The sequence below is a fragment of the Nyctereutes procyonoides genome, unplaced genomic scaffold (genome assembly GCF_905146905.1).
Source record: "Nyctereutes procyonoides isolate TBG_1078 unplaced genomic scaffold, NYPRO_anot_genome, whole genome shotgun sequence".
NCBI classification, from domain to species: domain Eukaryota; kingdom Metazoa; phylum Chordata; class Mammalia; order Carnivora; family Canidae; genus Nyctereutes; species Nyctereutes procyonoides.
The window spans coordinates 15,618,113-15,644,816 of record NW_026575141.1 but is presented as its reverse complement, the minus strand read 5'-3'; the positions used below and the strand labels follow the sequence as shown (position 1 = coordinate 15,644,816).

Below are 26,704 nucleotides of genomic sequence, written 5' to 3'. Positions count from 1 at the left end.
TTAGTTTGTCAGCCACCTGTCAGTCCTAGGTGGAAGAGAGGGCTAAAGGAAACTTTTCTGGTCCATCTTTCTTTAAGAACTACGACTACTGCCAGTTCCTAAGATAAGGACAGTCACTTAATAGTCTAGAAAGAGCCACTTCTATTTTTCTAGAACAAAATCTCCTATTGCGGTGAAAGGGTGATGATAGACAAGGCAGTAACATACTTACTAAGGAGAAGGCCCAGTGATTATGTTGATGGTCCAAGGCTGAGATGATACAACTCAGTTCCAGTGCAGAGCACATGATAATTTTTTTCCTCTGGAGTTATTTCAGCCTTAAAAAAACTCCCCAAAATGGTTATTTAGATTCCAAGATTTTACTCTTCAGAGATACACTAATTATAACTGTTTTAAAATTACAAGCAAACTTCAGTAAGTCTCAGGTTTTAATTCATGACAGGTAAACAACAATATTTGAGGACTAAAAGAACAAAAATGAGATCAGCGGCTGCAATAAATAACATTTGAATAATTCAGCAGATGGACATTAGTGGTTAAGCTTCAGATCCACACAATGAAAAAGCATAAATACAATGACATGACTAAGTGGTAATCACTGGCAGACCCCACGAAACCTGAAGTTCAGATGCAAAGGGCTGTTTTGGTGACTCAGAAGGGACAGTATAATAAAATGGTGGTGTTTCTATTCATATGGCATCAAAACTTTTTCCTGTCTTAAGTGACTTCACAAGATACCTTGAAATTCTTTTTCTGTGTGTTTCTACTGGGAATTTCAAGAAAAAATCATAACACTTTTCTCCTGAAAGCTAGACTGAGGAAAATAAAAGGAGCACTGAAGTCACAGTGTTTTAGAGCATTGTCATGCAGTGTTTTGGAGTTTATCTTTGGGGGATAAAATAGGAAGTGGGCTAGTGTAAAAAATATTAGGCACTAATCAATTACATATAAGAACCAAATTAATCCCATTATATCAGAGGGAATTTAATCTGAAGAAAATCAGCTTCCTGACTTGGTTAAAACAAAGTCTATAATGTAATGAGACAAAAGTGAAGTAGTTTAAGTAATAAATGTTTAATCAAAGAATTTTACATATTATTAACAGCATTCATTTGGCCAAACATCTACACGTTTGTAGAATCCTACTGTATATAAAGTGGGAATGTATCAAGTATAGACTATGAAAGTGCAAATAACAAGTCAAGGTTAGAGTAATTTTTTTTTTACATTATAAAATTAACTTGTTTACAAAATAGGCTTTGCCAAACTTTATTTCTGAATTGTAAAGTCAATGACTGTGTTGTTTTTAAAATATGTACCAAGGAAATACAAATTGAATAATGATCATTTTTCATGCTCAGGAGATAACGGCACAGAAACAAAGGGTACTGCACAAGGTGCAGGGAGCCAGGACCCATCCCATACACTGTCTTCACACAAAGCACGCTTTCTCACCTTATTGCAGCTTTGCAAGACGCCTCAATGGGATACAAAGACTCTCTCTATTGAAAAATTACAACTTGGTCTAAAAACTGATTGATGTCAATATTTTTTAATCCAAAATAAACTTGTAAAAAAAATCCTTTAATGGACTGTTTCAGTTTAATTATACAGTAATACACTGTAGACAAAGTTAGGATTTTCCCCAACTAATTTAATGGGGATTAATAGGGATGTTTCTGATAAATTGGGGAAATAAAAGCTAATGTGGACCTTTGATACCCACGACATAGGAGCAATTCACAAACAGTTTATTCTAAGGGAACCTGGGGGGAATGTTAAATACTCTAATAGAATGTCCTAGCCATATGAATTTAAAGGACGAGAATTTCAAAAGCAGGTTTTGGAGAAAAAAAATCAAAAACCGTAATCACAACTCACGTGGATATCAATATTAATATAACCTTTTGCCTAGCCCAGGACTTGCCTGTACACACTCAGTACTGAAATTTTGGTATCTGTAGATTTCTGATAAGAATCTGGCAAAACATTAAATGGAGTGTTGCATATCTATTTTATCTTATGCTAGTTTCAATAATATGTAAGTAAAACAGCCATTCCAACAGTTTACTCTAGTTTTAATTACACACTGTACCATTGTATCTTAATTACAACTAAGACCAGTATTTTCTTCACAGTAAGACACTGATAACTAGGAAGTTGATTTTTTTCAACACTAAACAGTAATCACACAGCAAATGAGTATTGTGCAATAGAACAAACACATGTCAGCATTTGCTATTTAGGCAAACAAACTGATTGAACATTTAGTTGTTATATTTACTGTAAAGGCAAGGCCATGGGTGGTTTTATGGAGGTCTTTGCAATTTATAGCATAGTTACTTCAGAAGAGACACTGAAATTTGAATTACTCACTTATTTAACTGGCAACTATCCATTTAGTTAGGCAAAGGCACGGTAACATGTTGCGCAGGATGTTTTATTGAATTTTTTAATAATTGTGGGATTTACTATAACTCATGAAAACTCCACTTTTTTTTTCTATTTTATAAAACACTTACCATTAAAAGTAATTGCACCCATTAGTAATTAGAATGCACTGTAAAAGTGTGAAAACAAAGAACTATGATTGCACTTCCAATAAAGTGTCTCTTAAAATACAGCACCGCTGTTGCTAATCAACTGTATTTTAATATTAAAATAAACTGTTTTTAACAGCAGCATTAGGTTTAGTTAACTTAAGCTACAGGCTACATTTTATTTAAATGCAGTCTCCATGGCAACAAAACCCCATTAAATTCTGGAATATCACTGCTACCAAGTGGCACCTTTAACTCTAGAGAAGGCTGAGACTCCTCTGGAGCCCTCTAGGACACTGCATGCCTACACGCCTTGTTAGTCAGCGCATGAGTCAGTTTGGCACAAGTGGACTGTAATAGACATGACAAGGAATCTTTGATTCATGTAAATATGAAAACTCCACTGTGGTAGATGTAGCACTGAGGAGAAGCCGTGGATACCTCAATTCATACCGCTCAGACAGAAAGGAAGGAAGTGATGGAAGAGCACAGACAGACAGAGGGATGAAATGGTATTAGCTCTGTCCAAAATAACTTCTTAAATGAAGAAAATGCTTTTCTTTAAAAGAGGAAAAACCACCCAAAGATTAGGGAGTAAGCCTTTAATTTAAACTTCGTTCAATTTAAGTATTGCCAACTTTAGACTAAACAGAGGACTGCATTTTCTCAGAGTGTGGAATCTGGCCTACTTATTCCGTTTGTGTTTCTCTTACTCTTCTTTTTTTGTCAGCAAAAAGGGGAAAAGCTATCCCATTAAATATAAAAGAAATTCCCTGAAAGGTTAAAATCAGAAATGAAGCTACCATTCAAGGGAACTCCTTTGTATTTAATCCTAATGTCAGTGGTTTATAATCGAGTTGGAATTGAGTGGATCAAGTCTCTATAAAGCATACTCCACTAGAACACCATCTGTACCTGTGATTCATTTAGAGCCCAGAGGGGTGCAGTTCACACTAAATGTACTTGTTCAAGCCAGTCACTTGAGGTTTGAGGTGTCTGACTTGAAACATCTGAACCATCTCCCTTGTTGGCTGCCTCATTACCACTACTGCTAGCTGGAGATGCTGCCTCCCCAGCCAGGGTATTTTCTTCCAAAGGATTTTCTTCTTCTATTTGGGTTCCTCTACCTTCATTGACCACGGCATCTTCAAACACTGAATCTTCTTCCGGTGGCACCAGCTCCACATCCCTCGTCCCTTCTAACTCATCTTTGACACAGGGGAGCTGGGAATCTGCACTGGTTTCTGTAGCTGCTGGAGGAATCAGGGCAATACTCTGAGGGTTCATGTCATGAAACCAAGCCATGATATTGCCAAGAAGATTGTCATTGATGTTGGCGTCCTGGCCAGCTGAGTCAGGGTCACTGGATGAGGGATAGAATTCACTTCTTCCCTCACTGAGAGGGTGTGAATTCAGAGTGTCAGTTGAAAATGGGTCACTTTCTGCTCCTAATCTCATGAGGCTGTCACCAAGTTCCAACAGCTCAGAGCTGCTCAATGCGGCCCGAGGACTATCTGTGTTCCTGGGGACCGAGTCTAGCCTGGAAGGTAAAGAGGTGCCTATTGCTCCTAAGGATGCTTCATTACTGAGGAAGTCTCTATTCTCCTCATCAATGGCCAGCCCGGATTCTTGCAGTGATAACTGTATTGCAAGAAGTATATTGGGATCGTCTTCATCCAAGGAACTCAGAGCCTGAGGTGACAGAAAGTAAAAGAGCTTTAAAATTTTAAAAGGAAAAATGATTTAACTCAATGAGGTTTACCAACTATGCTTTTGCCAAAGATCATAAATATTATCTCTATTTATGCAGAATTATTATTTTATCCACTCAAATCTTACTTTATTTTCTCCTTGCTTATGATAAAAAGAAAAAAAATTCCTCAAGAGAACTCTGAAATTTAGGAATCTTTGCTGGTAACTACATCTTTGAAACAAAGATTTTAGAATGAAAAGGTTAAAAAGGAAAGCAATAAAAGTTAAAAAAAAAAAAAAAGGAAGCCAGGGAAAACAAGGAAGGAACATCAACAAGGGCAATGAGGCTGTCCAGGAAGCTGACCTGAAGAGAGTCCTGGTTTTCAGAGCGACTGGCAGGGGTGTAGTCACGCAGGGACGAGCTGTGCAGTACGCTCATAGATGCGGAGCTCACTACTGAGGCACCAGGCCTGCGGCCACTGCCACCATCTGGGATGTCTGTTTTAAAGCAAGTGGAACCTGAGACAATTCAGTCATACAACATTTCACCCATCTTTTTATTTTGGTTAACAATTTCTCTTTCAGTGCTATTGAAAACCTGCGTTTACTTAATCTTTCAGAGATTTCTCCTCCATATTTGTCTCATCAAAATATATTTAATACTGCGGTGCCTGGGTGGTCGAGTCAGTTAGGCGTCTGATTCTTGATCTCAGCTCAGATCTTGATCTCAGGGTCATGAGTTCTGGAGCTTTACTGGGCTCCAAAGGGGGGCTCTAACTAGCTTGCCTTAACTAAAAAAAAAAAAAAAAAAAAAAAAAAAAAAGATATCTAATACCACTACTTCAAACACACGATTGTTCTTTTTTTTTTTTTTAAAGGTTTATTTATTTGTTCATGATAGACATAGAGAGAGAGAGAGAGAGAGAGAGAGAGAGAGGCAGAGACATAGGCAGAGGGAGAAGCAGGCTCCATGCCGGGAGCCCGACGCGGGACTCGATCCCAGGACTCCAGGATTGCGCCCTGAGCCAAAGGCAGGTGCTAAACCGCTGAGCCACCCAGGGATCCCCCACGATTGTTCTTTATGTTCTTGCTTGCACTAAATATGGTTCTATTCATAAATGCAAGTGCTACCACCCATTCCTTCTTTTTTCCTTAAGCAGTAACAAATAAAGGTATATTCATTTTCAGAGTTTTCAAAACTAAAGAATTTTGGGATTACAATAGCCTGAGGAACAAATATTTAGGCTCTTTGATCCCAATTAATTAAAGATGATCTGCTGACATAGTTTAAAGATTTTCCATTAACAGTTTAACATTTAAAAGTTGATAAAATAATTTATCTCTAATACCAGGAATTTTCTCTTTTAAAGAATGTCTAGAGAAGAATGGAGGCTAGGAGAAAAATATTCTATGACCATAGTAACAGTGATCAAGAGCTACACTTTGTTGAGTGCTCACTATGTGCTACTAGTGCTTAAGGGTTTTACACTCATTCTTTCACTTAATGTTCACAGAAAGCCCACAAAGTGGCTCTGTTACAAATGCTTCTTTGGAATGAGGAGACTGAAGCTTGAAGAGGTTATGTGAACTTGACTAAAGTTTCACACCGATCCACAGCAAAGATGGCGACACGAATCCAGGTATGGCTGACTCCACAGCCTATGTTCTTCATCTCTGGTTTCCTGTGTTCTGTGACATGTGAGGCATCTGCATATTGATAGTATCTACACTACAAACTATTTCACCAACATTTTTTAAAAAGATTTTATTTATTTATTAATGAGACACAGAGCGAGAGAGAGGCAGAGACACAGGAAGAGGGAGAAGCAGGCTCCATGCAGAGAGCCCGGGGTGGGACCTGATCTCGGAACTCCAGGATCACGCCCTGAGCCAAAGGCAGACGCCCAACCGCTAAGCCACCCAGGCATCCCTATTTCACCAACATTTAGATTAGCCAGTTTTAAGAATAAGTTCAAGAGAAACAAGAGACTAAAACGTAACCAACTCCACAGCTTACCTAAAGTGCTTTCGCTTGGCTCATCAGGGTCTGGAGGATTACCAAGCAGACTGTGCACATCTCCTCGACGGCGCTGCTGTCTGTGCCTCCTCCGATACTGAAATTCAGCATATTCCTGCATAAACCAAAGGTTATAAAATACAGGAGAGCATGCAATTGTTTTTATGCAAATAAAACAAACAATACACTTTTTTCCCCCAGGGAAAAAATGTGTGATTTTATATACATATTATAAAATCACTTGGCTTTAACAAAAGAAATTTCAGGTTTTGCCGTGCCAAGGAAACAGATAAGGTAAAATGGAAAAAGAAAAATTTTAAACAGTCATTTCAGTTGCCTGGATAAAGAGCAAATACTTGCAAGCTCCAATGCTAGGTCATAACTGAGCCTTATTTCATGTGCCTGGGTCTTGTTACATACTGTTATAACTAATACCATAATGATTTTACTAATATAAGTTATGGTCTTTAGTAATATAAGTTAGGTTCTTGGAGGTTTTGTTTTTAAAAGTAACTGTGATATGTGCACTGGAAAGAAAAAAAATGAAGAACATACACTGTCAGTCTATTAGATTTTATATTCCTTGGGGTAACTACATACCATACTCACAAGTTAAATGATTAAATTAAAAGAAAAATGTGATGTCAGCTTTAAAATACAATGTTACTTGGCTTCCTTCTTATATTAGCTAATATGTGGGGTTATCTATAACATGGGCAGGGGGATGTGTTTTCTATTTACTATATGGGAAGATCACAGATTAGGGCAGAGGCAGAACCTTTGGCTCTCTGCTATTATTTTGGTACAAACATACTTTTCGGGGTTTTAGTGACAGAAGAGACCAGAAAAGAGGCCAGTTAGTGTGCATGACATCAGCATAAATAGGTTATTTTTGAGAGCCATTATAAAACCTTTGAGTAATAAATGCTAAGATACTCAGGTTTATGATCATCCTGGTTTTCCTAGGATATTCAATATGCTTATATTGTGAAAGTACCACTCAATGAAGAGAGGTTTTACCTCACGAATAAAATTTTCACATCATACCATTCAAGTTAAATTTATTTAAACTCCATTTATGTGAACAAGCAGTGGTCTCTACTAAGAAGTAGGAGACATCCTACTAGGTTAGAAAACAAGAAAGATACTACAGGTTCTTGGAGATATTATTTAGGTTCTTTAAACTTTCCTGCTGAGCTGGGGTATGATTTCCTCTTTTTCTGGAAGCCCATGATCCCTAACTGGATGACTATTATGTATCATCATGGCTCACTGGACCACTAAGGACCGCCACATTTCTTAGACAAAGATGGAATGAAAAACTTTATTTCAGTTTAGTGTTTATTTACTTAAAGGTTTTAGTTTTTTAGAGAGAGAGAGCATGTGAGCAGGGTTGGGGCAGAGGAGAGGGAGAGAGAATCTCAAGCTGACTGTGCTGAGCATAGAGCCTGATGTGGGGCTTGATCTCATGACCCCAAGATCATGACCTGCGTGGAATCCAAGAGTCAGAGGCTTAACCAACTGAGTCACCCAGGTACCCTCAAGGTTTATATTTAAGGAGAATTTGTTTACTTTGTAAACTTAATGATGGCACAAAAAAGTTATTCTGAATTAAATGAACTATTATTACTAACCATACAGTATACACATTCCCAACTTAAGAAAATTAAAATTTGGCTTAAAAACAACAATAATAAAAGAAACTTGATTTATTTATAATTATTCTGACAGAAAACTGAATGGCATTCTCTCACAATGCAATAGGCTTAAAAAATTGATCCCATAAAATTAAACTTAGCTGAAAATTTCTAAGAATTCCTAGATTAAAAAAAAAGATTTATTTGAGAGAGAGAGAGAGAGAGAGAGAGAGAGAGAGAGAGAGAGAGAAAGCACGCACAAGCATGGTGGGGAAGGGCAATGGAAGAAGGAGAGAAAATCCTAACCAGACTCCATGCTGAGTACAGAGCCACATGCGGGGTTTGATCCCATAGCCCTGAGATGATGACCTGAGCTGACACCAAGAGTGGGACAGCCACCTGACTACACTACCCAGGTGCCCCAGAATTCCTATATTCTAAACAAAGCATATGAAAAAGGCTTGGGACACTCCAAATGATTCAAGAGTGTTAAGGTTACAGAGAAGATTGAGAAATTTTGAGATTTATTGGCGAAAAAGCTGCCAGAAGCATTTTGTTGAGCACCAAATTCATCAATAGCTTAAAGGGAAGCTTTAATTCTTCCAAATTTCCACGAAGTAGATAGTGCCACCCACATTTTAAAGAGAAAATTTAAGGAAGAACATAGTCTAAAATCTAATAGTTATCAAGCTAGACCTTGAATTCAGGATCCCTCAGACTTTAACGCTATGCTCTTTCCTCTGGGCTCCACTGCCTTTAAAGTGGTACAAAATACTTATGATTGTCACTGAGCCATTCAATTTAATTAAAAAAAGAGTAGGATGGAATTAACTTTACTGAAAAAATATAAATTTAACCTAAAAGTCGGGGATCCCTGGGTGGCGCAGCGGTTTAGCGCCTGCCTTTGGCCCAGGGCGCGATCCTGGAGACCGGGGATTGAATCCCACGTCGGGCTCCCGGTGTATGGAGCCTGCTTCTCCCTCTGCCTGTGTCTCTGCCTCTCTCTCTCTCACTGTGTGCCTATCATAAATAAATAAAAAATAAAAAAAAAAATAACCTAAAAGTCTATTGGAGTTTGGTAACATTTTTTTTTTCAGAGTATATATGAAGGCACAGAGCTAATTTTTCAAGATATTATTTTGGCAGTTACTTGTTAGTCACAGGCATGCAGAATTTTAGTTTTACACTATATGGTAAATCTTTATTTTTTTTTTAAAGATTTTATTTATTTATTCATGAGACACACACACACACACACACACACACACACACACACACGAGACAGAGGCAGAAACACAGGCAGAAGGAGAAGCAGGCTCCATGCAGGGAGCCTGATGTGGGACTTGATCTCCAGGATCACACCCTGAGCCGAAGGCAGATGCTAAACCACCAAGCCACCCGGGCTGCCCCTATATGGTAAATCTTTAGACTTGCAATAAGGTTTACATAAAAGCTTGGTGTTTCAATGTACCAAAGACTTTGATACACACATGACTATGAGTACACTGATAAAGGTTTTATTTTGGTTCAAATAAAGCTAAACTGTGTTTCTACCTTGAAGTACTGAAATCTTTAGTACTCTTTTTTTTTTTTTGATAATTGAAGCTTGTTTATTCATTTTTTAGGTGGATATTTTCCATACTATCCTCAAAGCTGTAATTAGAATAATAAGCATAGGATCAGGTAAAGAGAAGGTTCATAATTTGTTTTACAATAGAAATTTCATTAATACATTAAATTATTTTTGCAATTTAAATGAATTTAAAATTTTCCTTATCAGAGCTCAAAGCATGGATTGTTTTCTCAAGTCAAATTATATATTTTCTTGGATATATATCTACCAATACAAAGGCCATAAGGTGATTGCAAGTATCCTCAGCAGTTGAAAACATAACATATCTGATTTAAATAAGCCACAGTCTGGGATCCCTGGGTGGCGCAGCGGTTTGACGCCTGCCTTTGGCCCAGGGCGCGATCCTGGAGACCCGGGATCGAATCCCACGTCGGGCTCCCGGTGCATGGAGCCTGCTTCTCCCTCTGCCTGTGTCCCTGCCTCTCTCTCTCTCTCTCTCACTGTGTGCCTATCATAAATAAATAAAAAAAAAAAGAACCACCACCTCCCTGTAAAAAAAAAAAAAATAAAAAAAAAAATAAATAAGCCACAGTCATTTCTGGATAACTGATTTCATTCTCTTTTAGTTGTAGGTAAACCAACAGGCTAAACAATAAACAAAGGTTTCACTATTTGTCCTGCTCTCTTCTAAGAACTAAGTTAAAAGGTTATTATAATATAAACATCATATATATACTGTTTTAAAGAATAAGGAAGGAGAGACAGAAGTAGAGTGAACTGCTAAAACCATTTAAAATCAGACTCAACAGTGACAGTGGCAATTTAAATCTCAGAAAATAGCAATGTGATTAAGATTTTCACTCTAAAAAAAAAAAAGATTTTCACTCTATCTTATTTTTATTCGTAGTAATTGCTATTTGCAATGTTAGTATTTTAGACTCTTTGTATTTTAAAATCCACCAGTAACAACAACCAAAAAATTCAGAAGAGGTTGAAAATCTTTTTTTTTTTTTAATTTTATTTTTTATTTTTTTTACATTTATTTATGATAGTCACAGAGAGAGAGAGAGAGAGAGAGGCAGAGACACTGGCAGAGGGAGAAGCAGGCTCCATGCACCGGGAGCCCGACGTGGGATTCGATCCAGGGTCTCCCGGATCGCGCCCTGGGCCAAAGGCAGGCGCCAAACCGCTGCGCCACCCAGGGATCCCGAGGTTGAAAATCTTAAAGAGAAACATAGCAACTAAGCAAAGCATTTCTTTCTGCATAAATATTATCAATGTCAAATTTCCACCTTAGAAACTGATTACAAATCAATTCAATCAGGTTGTTGATAACTTTAAAAAAACATTGTGCAGGTTTTTCATAGATTCAGACTGAACAATATTACCACAAAAAATACATTTCTGATACATAAAATTTGTATCTCTTAACCAATTTGAAAATATGTTCTAAAATATATCCTATAAGTTGCCTTAATTCTGACTGCTCAGTAATTAAAAAATAAAAAGGGGGATGCATTTAATAATGTGATGATAGTCCAATACCACAAGTAGCTAAAGGTAGGCTCTGCTGAGGCATTTTTATTATATAATAAGAAAGAGAAAACACTGCTGACAATCTCAGTAGGATTTAGAATAGAAAAAGGGTAGAAATGCAAGCAGGATTTCTTGATGGAAAAATATAATTAAAAAACAAAACACCCCCTGCCCCTAGCAAAACAATTACCTCAGGTGATGTGAATCCTAAATATTCCCAATCCCATGTTCCACCAGCAAAGCTACAAAGAAATTAGACATACCATTTGATTTATTATCAGCATTACAAAGTACAATCAGACCCTCACCCAATGAACATTACTTTTAATTCCTTTGCTTAGAACTTGCTTAACTGAAGTAGATTAACTACTGAATACAATGAAAATGATACTTCAATCCTTTCAACTTCTAAACTGCTTTATGCTCATGTAAAATAGTGGAAAAATATAAATCATCACTATAACAGTATTTGATGATTCCTATTTTTGTAAGTGTTTATGTAATAAAAAATAGGGTCAAAGAAATTCTAATGGCTATAATTATTATGAATAAGAAAATACACTTCAATTTATAATGGCAGTAACAGTATAAGTATCTGAAATAAACAACCAAAACTCAACTGTTCTTTAATGGATGAATATGAATCACTTAAATAACTTTATTAATATCAGATTTCTAATTTCTTCATAACCTCTTACATAAAAATATAAATAAGACCCTAACAAGTTGGCAAGGCTTCCAAATTCAACATTCTACGATGTTTAGGACTATCATATCACTACATATTTGAAGTGATGCATTAGAATACTCTGAATTATGAGTTCACTGAAGTGTGAACTTTACCTGGCTTAATTTAGTCCAAGAAACTACACAATGACAAACAAAAAATAAGAGAAATAGAAATAGTACCGGGGGAAAAAATCACCAAAAAGAAATTAACATGATTTTATCAGCTCTCTTTTAGGTATAAATAACTTCCAGGAATATGAGCACCAGTTAGAGAGAAAATAAACCTGGTGGCATTTGTGGCTGGAGCTGGATGATTTCCACAGCATACATCCTTTTTACCTGCGCCTTGGAGCTTCTGGTGAGTCTGCAGGGGCAACTCCCCGAGCCACAGAAGCCAGGAATTCTTGTCTCTTCTGCTGTACGAGGCATGCTGCCTTGATGATCTTGTGGCGGGGTGTGCGAAGATAAGGCCTATTGACTTTTTGGGCAAGGTCTTCAGTGACCATTTCTAGGTCTGTCTATGGTAATAAGAGAGAGAGAGAAAAAGGATTATAGGCTGAATAAGTTAGTCAATAGCAAATTCATTATCTATTTGGTTTCTCAGTTAAATCTAACTCTTTTGAATTCCAAAATTAATACAAATTATAAAATAACTTATTTAACATATACTTCTATTTTGTGCATTTGAGGAAAATAGTACTCATCTGAAAGTCATTTATAACAATGTAGTCAGTACAAAGACATAGTGAGTATCCTAGATCTCTATAGGGAATTTATAATTTGTCTATGTGAAAAAAAACTGAGTAGATTTCAAGGCACTGTACATGCAAATACATGACATGTAGTGAAAACTACATGGAAACGGTGAAGGAATCTGAGGCAAGGCAAGATCTCTGTGATCTAGGCTTAGGTCTGAAAGGTTTCATGGAAAAAATTAATACTGAGCACCTCTTAAAGAAATGTGGGATATAGATTACTAGAGGGCAGTTCAAAGGAGTGGCATGAAAATTGTGGCAAGAGAAGAAAGTTTGGTGTATTAAAAAAAAAGAATGTATAATGAAGTTGGTTAGCTATAGTGATCAGTTGGCTTTGGTGTTCTGTTTTTTTAGATATTCTAACTTTTTCACTTGTACTTTTAAAATAAACTGGCACACAGTAACTTTCCCATCTAGTATGTAATGTGTTTTGTTTCATCTTTGAAGATAAAGTTTCTAGTTACATAATCAGAAATAGGCTAGATTTCAACATCAGCCAGTTTAGGATAAATAAATAAATGTGGTAGGAAATGTTTGCATAGCACAGAACTCACTTAGATTTACTGTGGTGAATTTAATTATAAAAAAATTTCAGTTTATTACTAGTAACTTTTCCTTTCTTTAAAAATCACTGTAAACATGAAAATAAAATTTTCTACTAGTCACACCCAAATAAGATAAAACGTAGTTAAGTGGTTGAAAAAGGACAAAATCTGTTTTTTTATAGTAATTGCATTTAAATTTAATTTAAAAAGATATCTTACTTGCATGAGTTCAAAAATTTCTTTCTTTGTGCTTTTAGGTTCTAAGAAAAATCCATATGGATAAGAACACTTGAGAATGCGTCGAGTTTTTAAGAGCACATGAACTGCATCTTCAATGAAAGTAGTATCTGGACAGCCTCCTTCAGCTATAAAGTAAATCAGGCAGAGTGAAAAAAAAAAACTTCTGCAAATATGCTGTCATAAATTAATTAAACAACTGAGTTCTCTCAAACAAACAAAAAAGGCTCTCTATTTAGAAACTGCTTGAAGTAACTGTATGGTAATACTTATTTGAACTAGACCAAAAACCTACACAAAACACTTATGTGTGGCTTGTAGGCATCTATAAATAAAGTGTACACTGCAGCTGCCCAAGAGCACTGATGGCAATCATGAAGGAATGCATATACTGATTCTGCATTCTGTTCTCAACCTGTTTGTTAAACAAATCTAGCTTTAGATCATCTCTTCTTTATTATGTTTTTCAGGTATCTCTAGTGAAACTTTGCCGACTAAAAATTAAAACAAATGGGGGTGCCTGACTGGCTCAGTCAGAAGAGTATATGACTCTTGATCTTAAGGTCATAACTTTGAGCCCCATGCTGGGTATAAAGATTACAAAAAATAATAAACTTAAAAAAAAAGAATTAAAATAAACACCCTGCTTAGCTGTTTGCTAAAAAACAAAAAACAAGACAATAACACCTAATTATGATTATGGTTCTGTAAAAACAACATTTTAGAAAAAAGATACAACATTCTGGGGAACTGGATAACTAATGCTAGTAAATATAACAGGGAGAGAAAGAAAGGGAAGAAGACTGAGAAAAGGGGAGAGAAGAAACTACCTTAATATCTGAGACTTCCTTCTCCAAGTATCATTATAACATTCTAACTTTCTTCTTAACTACAAAAAAGGGAAACTAAGGAGTAGAATCTAGATTCATAAGTACTTTTGAAAATAAGATTTATTCTGCAGGCTTGTGGAAAGAAATTACATGTGTATGTACACACACAAATGTATAGACCACCCCAAAATATCTACCCTAGCAGAGGGATCTGAACTAAGTAGATGTAAAAAAAGAAAAAGAAAACAAAACAAACAGCACCCCCCCAGTATACATGTATGAGAAGTATGTGAAATTTTGTTTCTTCCTTTCTAATCCTTACAACATTTAATTCTTTTTCATCTCATTATGCTGTCTTGAACCTCCAAGAAAAGAAGCAGTAATTCACATTACAGATTACAGATATTTATTGAATGTTTATTATGTGTCAGGTACAGTTCTAAGCATTAGGGACAGCTCAGTGATGTAAGACAAAAATCCCTGTTGAAGAACTGTAGAACTTGTGAGGGTTTTTTCCTTTTAATTTTTACTATGGACAGTATGTTAAGAGTTTGATAATGGTGATATAATTATATCATTCCTAAAGTCTAAATACTGAAAATGAACAAGGAGACAAAGCTGCTACTGATACTTTTTCTCCTAATTTATTTAATTCATGCTTCTTATCTTTTTTCTTAAAGATTTTATTTATTTATTCATGAGAGACACAGAGAGAGGGGCAGAAACATAGGCAGAGGGAGAAGCAGGCTCTCTGTGGGGAGTCAGATGCAGGACTTGATCCCAGGACTCCGGGATCATGATCTGAGCCAAAGACAGATGCTCAACCACTGAGCCACTCAGGCATCCCTCATGCTTACTATCTTAATTAGGGAATTACCCTCATAAAAAGGGTCTTACTTTTACAAACTGGAGGAAATACAACTGCATATTTTGCCTTAAAACCTTTCATATATAAGCTATGATTATTTTAAAAATGTGACTTTTAAAAAACAAACATCATAGAACCCATACTCTGTGTGGTCACTATAAGATACTGTATTTTAATGATGCAACCAATACTCAATCCATTTTAGGAATGTTCTTTCTGAATTTCCACTTTAGGATACATAAGTTAGCCGTATCTCATGTCTTTGCTTTTGGACTCTGATGTCTATTATTTACCAGTAAAATGATTTCTCCCAAGACTGTATTTGACTTTCATTCCACTAGGCACTCTGCTAAATTTTCTCAAGAATCTTTGGGAATTTAGTCACACTACAATTGGGTGGCATGTGAATCTTGCTCTTTTGACGGGATCAAGGATGCCTTTTAGGGTCCATCCACTGTTTCTGACATTGCAGAGCATCAGCAATGGCACACAGTAAGCAAAACCATGATAGGTGTTTATCTGCTAAAAGTACAGGCTGCATTAAGAGGAGCATATGAAGTAAGCTGGGTAGAAAATCTAATTACAGAGGCCTCAAATGCTAAGCTGCACTCTGGGCTTCAGAGAACTCCAAGCAGTACCAGAATGAGCTGGTGGAGATAATGTGCTCCTCAAAGGGTTTTAACCTCCTACCAATGAAGTGACTTAAGCATGTAAGGCTATTTTATGTTAATTATCACACATACCACTTATAACTTACTTTCTTTGAGAGCTCTACTCAATTGCTCCATCTTTTCTTTGGCTGTTTTAAGAAGGCGTTGTTCTAACTAAAGGAATAGAAATAAATAATTTATATAATTTTATTTATTCAAAACAGTATACTTCAGAGCATTTGAAATGATTTGGGACATACCTGATAGCTATGCTCATGGTTTTTAAATCTTGTGTAATAGTGCATAAATCTGTCAAGTTCCTGAAATCGTTTGTGTTTTTTCTCAGCCTAGGAAACAAAAGTCCATAAATGACTTCTATAAATAAAATACTAGCTATTACAATTAGGGACATTTTGTCATTGAAAATTTTTATTAGTAATAGGAAGCTGTGTATACAATTTGGTTATTTTGAGAAAAAAAAAACAACAGTACATTTTTAAGGCTACCACGACAAAGTCTTGGATTTGTACTCTTTGTGATAAGCCACTGAATCTATGATCCCAGAGCGTAAGGCAAAGATGCCTCTCAAGACCTACATTTATCAGATCTTTGATATTTTATTATATTGCTTATTACTATGGACTGAATTATATCTCCCCAAAATTCATGTTGAAGCCTTAACCCCCAATGTGAATGACTGGCTTTGAAAACAGAGCCTGTGAGGTGAGAAAGGTTAAATAAAGTCATTAGGGTGAGGCCCTAATCCGGTAGAATTATTGCTCTTATAAAGAAAGGAAGAGACACCAGAGCTCTCTCTCTTCTATGTGAGGATGGAGCAAAAAAGACAGCCAGCCCTCTGTAAGTCAGGAAGAGTCATCACCAGAAACTGAATTGGCAGTAATTTTGGTCTTGGACTTCTAGGCTCCAGAACTGTGAGACATACCTTTCTGTTGTTTAAGCTACTCAGTATTTTGTTATGGCAGCCAAACAGACTAAGAGACTTATTAAATGCTATAACCTAATACCATATTGTTATTATGTTAAAATTGTTTTAAAGTCATTACAGAGACAGGGATATGTAAGACTTTTCTTATCTTTAACAAAATAAAAAAGAGAAAATAAAAAAAAAAGCTCTCAAGTTGATAGGCCTATTTTATTTAAATTAAAGGCTGCTCTAAAGTATATTCAATCTAGGGAAAAGGAAAAAAATAAAGTGTATTCAATTTAATGGCTCATTACAACAAAGACAGGGAAAGAAGAAATGCAAAATACTCCAAAGGGTATTAAGTGGCTTAGCCAGAGGCCTTGATTTCAACAGTTCTCTTTACCTCCACAGTCATTTCCTTGGACTGCTCCTCCACATGCTGAATGACTTCATAGCGAGTACATCTGTAATAACCTCCTGTGGAAGAACTATGCTTTTTCCATTCTTCTAGGCAAATCCAGCAAAAGTCATACTTGCACTTCAAAAGAAAACATATGTGCAAACATCGCCTTGTGTCAACATGCAAATTACTTTCTGATTTATAGTCAACTACTTTGTAGAGATCAAGCAATTCTGCCTGTGTGACCAGGAACAAATCTTAAAAACATGCTGCCTTTTTAAATGTTTCCTCTGGAGAAGACCTTATCTGAGCTATGGAAAGATGTGGGGGTAGTTTACAATGACTGCTTATAAGGATAAATTAAAATGTAAGTCATAATATTATGAATATAAAGGAATCTTTAAAAACATCAATAAGATATTTTTTCCCCAATAATTAAGGCAGATACTGACAATGTTTTGTTTTTCAAGTGCATGGTAATTTTAACTGTGGTGTATAACGCTTTATTAGTCTTCAGCAGTTTTTCTAATGACTTTGACAAACTGGTTTTGAAACTAGGAATAATTTAAAAGGTTTCTAAGTAGAAAGACTGACATAAAACCTGTTTCTTATTTTTAAGGAAACTGCACTTTGCTCCAAGCAGATAATGCCAAAAATATGAGCATTATGGTATGAAAATACATCCTTTTTTTAATGTTTATGGATTTTGGGTCAGAGGGATCTTCCCATTTGAAGTCTGTTTTCTTGTACTTTTATGTTTGGTTTTTAAATATTTAAATGTTTGAGCTGTTCAGAATTTATCTGGATATATAATACACAGTATGAATTCAACTTTATTTTATTCCACACAGCTGCCCAGTTGTCTCAATCCTATTTATTGAACAGTCCATGTTTCTCCATTCCTGGAGACCCTCCTTTATCATACACTACATTCCCAATTATTTAGGCCAATATTTTGGGCTTTCTCTTATGTTTCATTAATCTCTAAATTCATGTGCTAGCACCATGGTGTTTTAATTACTGAGCCTTTACAATAGATTTACTATTTGACAAGGCTAGTTATTTTTGAGTTTTCCTAGCTATTGCTTTGTTTTTCCATGTGAACTTTTGAATTGACTTATCTAGACGCAGAAACAAAACCTGCTGGTATTTTTGTTGGAACCTTTCTATCCAAAGACTTTATCTTTCTTTGTCATCTTTTGTGTTCTACAGATAGGAGTCTTAAAATTTTCTTCATATAAGTTTTGTACATTTCTTTAGTTTCTTTCCAGATAAATGAGATCTTCTCTTTCAGTACATATTCTGTCTGTATGTTTTTGGTACAAATGAAGTGTATTGCTTTCTGCATATTAACTTTGTACTCTGCTAATTAACTGAATTTTGTTGTTAGTTTTTAAATCCATTTAAAATACCAGTTTTCTAGGTATATAATCATGCTATCTGCAAAAAAAAAAAATAAAAATAAAAATAAAAAAATAAAAAAAATTAGCACTTCATTTCTAATTTTTACATCTTTAATTTCTTCCTATTGTCTAAATATGTTGACTGGTATCTCCAGTCCATTGTTAATAATACTTGTGATGGAGCGTATCCTTATCTTGTTCTTTTTTTTTTTTTTTTAGATTTTTATTTATTTATTTGAAAGAGAGTGCATGAGCAGGGGGAGAAGGAGTGGGAGAGGGAGAAGCAAATTCCCCCACTGAGCAGGGAGCCTGATATGGGGCTTGATCCTAGGACCCTGGGATTATGACCAGAGCCAAGGCAGACACTTAACTGACTGAGCCACCCAGGCACCCCCTTATCTTGTTCTTGATTTTAGTGAGAGCACCTCTAGTTTTCTCACTAAATATGCTAACTTCTGAACTGAACTAGATTTATTTTTATCATTCTAGGGAAGAGTCCATCTATTACTATTTCTTTGAGTGTCTTAATAAAGAATAGTTGTTAATTTTTTGTCAACTGCCTTTTTAGCAACTATAGAACATACATATGGTTCTTCTCTTTGGATCTACTAATAAGATGAGGTACAGCAACAGCTTTTTAAAAACTGAACCATTCTTGTATTCCTGAAATAAACACATGCCAATTACTTGAAATTAAATTTTTTTTAAAAAATTGAGATATAATTGACAATCAGTCTTTTAATGTGTTCTGCTGGATTATATTTGCTAAGATCTGTGGGTTTTTTTCTCCCCCTTATATCTTATTTAGGACTTATGCATTGCTGTTCATAAGTAAGATTGATCGATAGTTTTCTCTTAATTTTTATAATCTTGTCAAGGGACCATGCATCCTGAGCCAAAGGCAGATGCTCAACCACTGAGCTCCCTAAACGTTTCTTTTAAATGCAACAGACGCTTCAGCAAAATCTGTTTAAGACAATTATCTTAAATCATCAGCCTGATGAATTCATGAAAATATTTACTCACTCAATACATATTTATCAACTGCTTACTACTGGCAGGTGCTTTGAAGGAAATAAAGGTAATTGGATAATTGGACCTTGCTTCTTTATTAGTAGTCCAACAGCTGATTTTTATGGTCAACTTGTATTTCTTTACACATCTATCTGGTCTATATTAGAGTTTCCAAGAAAAACCTAATAATGAATGTTGGGGATAAGATCACAAATGAAGTATTTTTGGCATGATCAGCTGAACTAATAAGTACCTCTGATATTTTGCTCAGAACACTGTACCACATTTTTCTTTTTACCTCTTAGGAAATCATTATTACTGCTTCACTAAGCTAATCCATTCATGTTAACTTTATAATAATAGGCTTATAAAAATGATCTGGTAAGTGCTTTCTTTTACGTAATAATGATAATGATCATTAGTTTTAACATTACAAATCAAGTAATACTTAGAAGATATTGATATGTTATTGGAATCGTAACTATTTGGTTTTCTTTCACATTGCAAATTAAAAGTTGCATTGTTCTCTCAATTTTAAGTAATTATTTTTTATATACATGGAACTTCCAGTGAAAAAGAAAAAAACTGGAATATCATTACAATTTTAAAACAAAAATGTTCATGAATGTAGGCATGGATTAATAAGATACTTATTAACCTAATTCCAGAATATTTGTTTTAAAGATGGCAGTTTCCTTCTATGCAACTAAGTCAGGAGGATAGCCTTCCAAAAGTAATTATTTATATTAATTATGTTTCGGTCAAGATCTTTGTTGGCATTTTCAATACAGTAATGAACGAATTACTTATTTAACTGATGATTTTATTAGGAGACCTAAAGTCTGTCCACTGCTTTGGGCACTTTTATTATATAGCCACATATACATAGACAACAAGATTTAGGGGAATTGCCTGGGGCCTGACTTGGGTCTTGAATCTAAGCTGTGTGCTTGAAAGCCAGCCTTGTAAGATATCTCATTTAAATAGCACTTTACCATTTCATATTATTATTTATATATAGACAAAACTCTCTTAGGATCCTCACTGGGCAGGGGTGGGGAGGGAGGTGTTTCTTAGCAGGTAAGATTTTAGGATCTTCACTAGGAGAGATTAGCAGGGAATGTTTCAGGCATTTCTCACCTTCAGGCAAAATACCACTGAATCCTGAATCTATTTTTAACATTCATTATGAGTGTAAAATGTAGTAGTATGAAATAATACTTACATTATTCAACAAAGAATATAGAATGTAATCTTCTGGAATCCATCTGAAACCCAGTAACAGTTTTATGGTTGTTTCTTCTTTCGACTAACAGTCCTATTAAGATTCTAACTGCAAAGCATGCAAAATCCTCTTTAACTTCTTACCTTAGCACACTGCATGTGATTGCATCCCTCATTCTTCTGTATCGGAGACTTACAGTTAGCACAAGGCTTAGAATTAGTTAACAACCAGAGACAATTCGCAGCATCCTCATAAGCTTCACTAACTCCTACAACTTTGGGATATTAAGCACAAACACAAAACACATGATTTAGTGTATAACTTCAGAGGCAAACCCCCCTCCCAAGTTTTCTTTGTAGATTGTCTCTCAATTTTAAACCATATATTTACTTCACTATTTTTAAACTGCTTCATTCTGAATAGCATGATTATAGGATAAGGGGCTGTATTCCAAAAGTTCTATTTAGGAAATTTGATTTAAAAGAGATTTTTCTCTAAAGTTGTATCCAAATAAACTGGGGAAGAAAAGAACTAACGTTTACAAAAAACAATATATTATTGTCCATTTAACATAACTATTGGATCAAAGAAAATTATAGAAAGAATCGTAATTTCAGACAATACTTTCTTAAATGGGTCAATTGCAAACATAATGACCAGATACTCTCCATCATAGTAAAAAACACAAAAATCACATTGAAATATCAGTATTGTTTTTACCCATGATTATTTCAGATAAACTAAAAATGAATCCAATGTGATACATCTAAAACTAAACTTACCATTTTCTCTAAACCTGCCCCTTTATTCCCTGTCCTAGTAAATGATATATATGATTATCTACTCAGAATCAACCTAGGAAAAGCACGATCTTGGATAGCCTCCTTTTTCCCTCACCGGCTGCATTCCACGGTTTCTACCTCTTTCTCTCTCTTATCTGTGTCCCTTCCATTTCCACTTATTACTTTAGCTAGGGTCCTCTACACCTCCTGCCTAAACAATTAAAAAGCCAACCTATCTCCCTAGTTCCTTCTGCCCTCAACTTCCACTATACTGCCTACACAGTGATTTTTAAAAAATACATATCTCCTTGAAATCTTTTAGATGCTCCCCACTGACTGCAAGATAAAATTGAATTCTTTAAGCAAAAAATACCAAGTCCTTCATGATTTGGCCACTCCCTACCTGGCAAGATTTTCCCACCCTCTTTTCCCATGCCAATCTTAAACTCTTCATCTTTTTTTTTTTATACTCTTCATCTTAAACTCAATTTATACTACTTTGATTCGAGATCTGCAGTCTTAAGGAATGCCATGGTTTCAAAAGATTCTAAATCTTACATTTTATATTCTATAACCAACACCCTTTTCAGCACCCCATGTGGAAAGAGTCAGGGACTAGAGATAGCTCCAGAGGCACAATTAAAAAACTTTTCCCCTCCTTGTCAGTAATCAAATTTGTTTTGTTTTCTAGCTCTAAGTGCACAGGGAAAGCTCTATCTTTTCTTTTCTGAAAGAGATGTCCAAAAATTACTTTGAAATCATTGAAAGTGGCCCATCCAATCAAGGCTCTGATTACTTGGGAGTAAGGAGTTAGTGCTACAATTAAAAGCAGGTGAGAAACAGACTCTTTGAGTTTTGAAGTTTTTTTTTTTTAATTAATTTATTTATTTATGATAGTCACAGAGAGAGGGAGAGAGAGGCAGAGACATAGGCAGAGGGAGAAGCAGGCTCCATGCACCGGTACCCCGACGTGGGATTCAATCCCGGGTCTCTAGGATTGTGCCCTGGGGCAAAGGCAGGCGCCAAACCGCTGCGCCACCCAGGGATCCCGAGTTTTGGAGAGGTAAGGGAGACAAAGGTTTGAGCTGACTGAACCCTGGGAAGTAGCTCAGTATATGAACTGGAAGAGTTAGCTGAGGGTTACGAGCAGCCCTTTGATGGAGCCTACCAGTGCTGGTGTGGGTGTCTTGTCACAAGGAACTCCAAGGTGCCTACCTACTTAAGTTTGGTCAACAACAGAACAGCAGCTACTGATGGACTGTGAAGCACTGTTTTCAATTCCACATAGCAAAAAGAAACAACAGCAACAATGAAGTGATTAGACCCACTTCAGTTCTAAACCCACTTGGTAGAAGATGGTTTGATTACAGAGAATTTTCAGTTTATTTGGTGGAGAAAAAGAGTTTTAGGAGGAACTTACTATACTATGGCTAATCAGGTCAAGCTGTGGAAGTAATGCCATTTACAGAGAGTATCACTTTAAAAGCTAATCACTAAGTACAATGTCTAATTTTTTTTTTAAAGTAGTAGCCTTTCTCCTCCATTCAGTATCAACATTATTTTTAGCTCAGAGGCTCTAACATATTCTTATGACCTTTATTGTCCATTGTTGTAATAAATAAAGCACAAAGCCATTAAAACAAAGCAGCTTGTGTGACTCGCAACTTAACAGTTTTTTTCTCCCACCCTCGGAGAGAATGCTATTTCGTAACTGCATTCTAGAGGGCTGTATAAAATTAAATCGTGTTCAGGAAAAAAATGAGTATTATTATTTTTGACTATTATTAAAACGAAAACTTGTACTGGGAAAATGCCTTTACTTTTAGTTCTCTGAATATGCTCATTTCACACATCTGCCCTTTGTATATACTTTGCTTCATACCTCCGACACCTTACCTCCCCCTTCAGTCTACCTGGTGAGTTTTCTTTACCCCTTCCGAGTTCCAGACTCTTCCCTTGACTTCAGTTACATGTGTCTTTTGTATCTTGATCTTTCTTTAATAACCTAGTGTGCTTAAGTCTCTTCGTAAGAAATATTAGCTTCATTTAATCTAGTATGGAACAATCTAAGATCTAATAGAATCAACACGTATGCAAGTGAAAACAAAGTTGATTTTAAAGACTGACTTCTTAAAAAGACTATTTGAATTCCATTAAATAACCATTTATTACATACTATGGAAAAACTGGTCTGAAAATTTTTATAAATTAGCCATCATTTCACAGAAAATATCATTCCCTCTTCTTGCTCTTATTAGACATAACAGAAGCAGTTTCAGTGCTGAAAAATAGTATTTGAATTCTTTTTTTTTGTAATTTTTTAAAGATTATTTATTTATTCATAGAGACACAAAGAGAGAGAGAGGCAGAGACACAGGCAGAGGGAGAAGCAGGCACCATACAGAGAGCCTGACGTGGGACTCGATCCAGGGTCTCCAGGATCATGCCGTAGGCTGTAGGCGGTGCTAAACCACTGCGCCACCGGGGCTGCCCTATTTGAATTCTTATATGGAACTCTTTGAACCAATCTTAGTGTATTTTCTAATACTTTTATTCATTAATTAGATTTTATCACTTCTTTTGAGTCTCATAATTCAAAGACTTTGGAAAACTAGACATAAGGGAGAAAATGATCTCATGAATTGACAAGTTCATTTGAATGCTTATGGCCAAAGATATGTAACCATAAGCCAAATTAAAATGTAAGCAATACAGCATTAAATAATACTTTCCTTTCTTGGAATATTATTTTTGTGTATTTAATGATGATATTTTGCTTAAGTATTACAGTTGGCCAGTATTATTTGCCTTAAGCCTCACCCTAAATTTCATAAACTTAAGTGGCCATTAACAGTAGTCAACTGGGGACCCCTGGGTGGCTCAATTGGTTAAGTATCTGCCTTCGGCTTAGGTCATGATCCTAGGGTCCTGAGATAGGGCTCACATCAGGTTCCCTGCTCAGCGGAGAGCCTACTACTCCCTCTTTCTCTGCCTGCTGATCCCCTTGCTTGTGCTCTCTCATTCTCTGTGAAATAAAATCTTTTAAAAAAAGTACCCCTTAATTAAAAAAAAAAAAGTAGTCAGCTGGTCATCACATTTAAGTCTGTAGGACAATGAGAAAACTCCTAGGTTTCTCTCAGCAACTAGGAACTTTCTCTGCAGTCTTGGTTTTGGTCCTCTTGTAGACAACTTTTCAAGTATCCTCAGTCTCTTGTCGTCTACCCAATTTTCTCAAGTTCCTCTGTCTTTTTGAATTAAAACCCCATTTGGGACTCTTTGAGGGAACTTTCAGTTTTTCATTTGAGGTCTCCCAGTTTCTGGAAAGCAGAAGTAACTCTGTATTATACCAGATATACCATTTGCTAGTTTTTCTATTTCTCTTCTCTCATTATCAGGATCATGATCATATATAAGGATATTCTATCACAGTTCTGCTGATAATCTATACTTACTAGCCAGGCCAGGCCATTCTTTCTCTCTTTCCCTAGTAAAAACTTATTCATGGGTATGGAATGATTGACCAATTTTACAATGGTAAGAGATAACTAAAAACAATCACCCATTTCAAATGTTTGCTTCATATCTTAAATTGGACACTTATGGCCATTTTCTGCTCAAGAATAAATAATACCCCGTGCTGATAATTTCCGGTGGTGTGTTAATACTTTTAGGCAACTGGTAAGTACACTAAATTTACAACTTAATAAAATTGCACCTTCTTAACTCTCCGGTATACACCTCTCCTCTCCTGTCTTCATTGCCCCTGCCCCTCATTATCCTCTCCCCCAGACATTCTGAAATTTTCCGAGAAACAGCATTCTTGTCTCTCAATAGTCCCTATTCACCATCCACACTTTCACCTAAGTGATTTTTCTAAGTAAGCACCTTCAATTCTCACTCTCCTACTCAGAACTGCTTTTCAGTGTGTCCGCATGAAGTCTGAGCTCCCAGCACCCATATACCACCTGGCCAGCCCTGACACCTGATTGGGACACTTCTGCCTGTGCAGTCTCCTCTGTCACTGGGCTTCCTTTGCACTGGTTGTACTGCAGCATCTGCAGTCTCTGAACATGCCATGCTCTCCTTCACCTGAAGCCCAAATACCCTTCCTGTTCTGGTCTACATGAAGAACATCTATCAGCTTGCAAGACACAGCTTGCACACCAATTCTTTTGTAATGGTTTTCCTTACCCTCTTGTAGAGATACTGATCTTCTTGGTCTCTCCTCTCCCTCACAATGTACCACAGGTATGCTGTTCTTTCACAGCATTAACAATACTTCTTTTTCTTAGTTTTATATATCACTGCCTTCATCTCTAAAATGTAAATTTCAAAAATGTAGACGGCACCTTATTTTCATATTCTAATGTAAATCAGCACTCAAGATTTGTTATGTAGCAAGCAACAAGTTTTTCCTAAGTTTCCTCAGCATCTCTTCTGAGCTGCAGATAAGTACTTTTAAAATCCCACTGCATATCTCCACATATTTCCTGCAAGTACCCCAAAGTTCACAATGTCCACAACAAAACTTATTCTTTTCCCCTGAAAGTTACTCTCATATCTGAATTTCCTAAGTTGACCAATGGTCCATCCTCTGACTGAAACTAAAAATTCACCACGCCATTTTGATCTCTCCTTTAGTCTCACCTACCCAGGCACCAGTTATCTTCATAAAAATATCTTAGATAATGTCACTTTCTTTTTTTTTTAAGATTTTATTTATTTATTCATAGAGACACACACAGAGAGAGAGAGAGAGAGAGAGGCAGAGACACAGGCAGAGGGAGAAGCAGGCTCCACGCAGAGAGCCTGATGCGGGACTCGATCCAGGGTCTCCAGGATCACACCCTGGGCTGCAGGCAGTGCTAAACCGCTGCGCCACCGGGGCTGCCCAGATAATGTCACTTTCTTATTTTAAAAATGCATCATATGGTTTATTCTGTTAATAAGATAACTTCAGACAATTTGGCAAAAATTCTCACAATCTGGCAACACACCTATTTTTCCAGCCTCATCTCTTGCAAATTCTCCCATGGACCTTAAGCAAAATCCAATAGTCTGGCCATGTTTAAAGGTGCTGCGAGATAACAGTATTAATCTTTTATGGAACTCACACATATACACAGACCCATACATATCAGGAGAATAGGGAAAATTGAGGGGGTCTCAAGGGAGCAATGGCAAGCTATCTCTGGCATTCTTTTTGTGTGTGTGGTTTTTTTTTTTTTTAGATTTATTTATTCATGAGAGATACACACACAGAGAGGCAGAAACACAGGCAAAGGGAGGAGAAGTGGGCTCCATGCAGGAGCCCAATGCATGACTTGATCCCAGAACTCCCAGATC

General features: G+C 36.2%; 1 protein-coding gene across 4 annotated transcripts in view; it reads right to left on the bottom strand.

Moving 5' to 3' along the window:
* Positions 1 to 1,050: 1,050 nt before the first annotated feature.
* Positions 1,051 to 26,704, bottom strand: part of ANKIB1 (ankyrin repeat and IBR domain containing 1) — a 132,947-nt gene continuing 107,293 nt past the window's right edge. For 3 of the 4 annotated variants that reach the window (XM_055307493.1, XM_055307495.1, XM_055307494.1), the window contains exons 11-20: positions 20,720 to 20,850; positions 16,938 to 17,072; positions 15,870 to 15,956; positions 15,717 to 15,783; positions 13,244 to 13,389; positions 12,064 to 12,242; positions 11,186 to 11,237; positions 6,250 to 6,364; positions 4,597 to 4,730; positions 1,051 to 4,232 (exon numbers count right to left, since the gene is read on the bottom strand). In XM_055307493.1, the coding sequence (XP_055163468.1) occupies positions 3,489 to 4,232; positions 4,597 to 4,730; positions 6,250 to 6,364; positions 11,186 to 11,237; positions 12,064 to 12,242; positions 13,244 to 13,389; positions 15,717 to 15,783; positions 15,870 to 15,956; positions 16,938 to 17,072; positions 20,720 to 20,850 (1,790 nt within the window). In that variant the 3' untranslated portion in view covers positions 1,051 to 3,488. The remainder of the gene's footprint in view (positions 4,233 to 4,596; positions 4,731 to 6,249; positions 6,365 to 11,185; positions 11,238 to 12,063; positions 12,243 to 13,243; positions 13,390 to 15,716; positions 15,784 to 15,869; positions 15,957 to 16,937; positions 17,073 to 20,719; positions 20,851 to 26,704) is intronic. The other variant, XM_055307496.1, reaches the window with a different exon arrangement.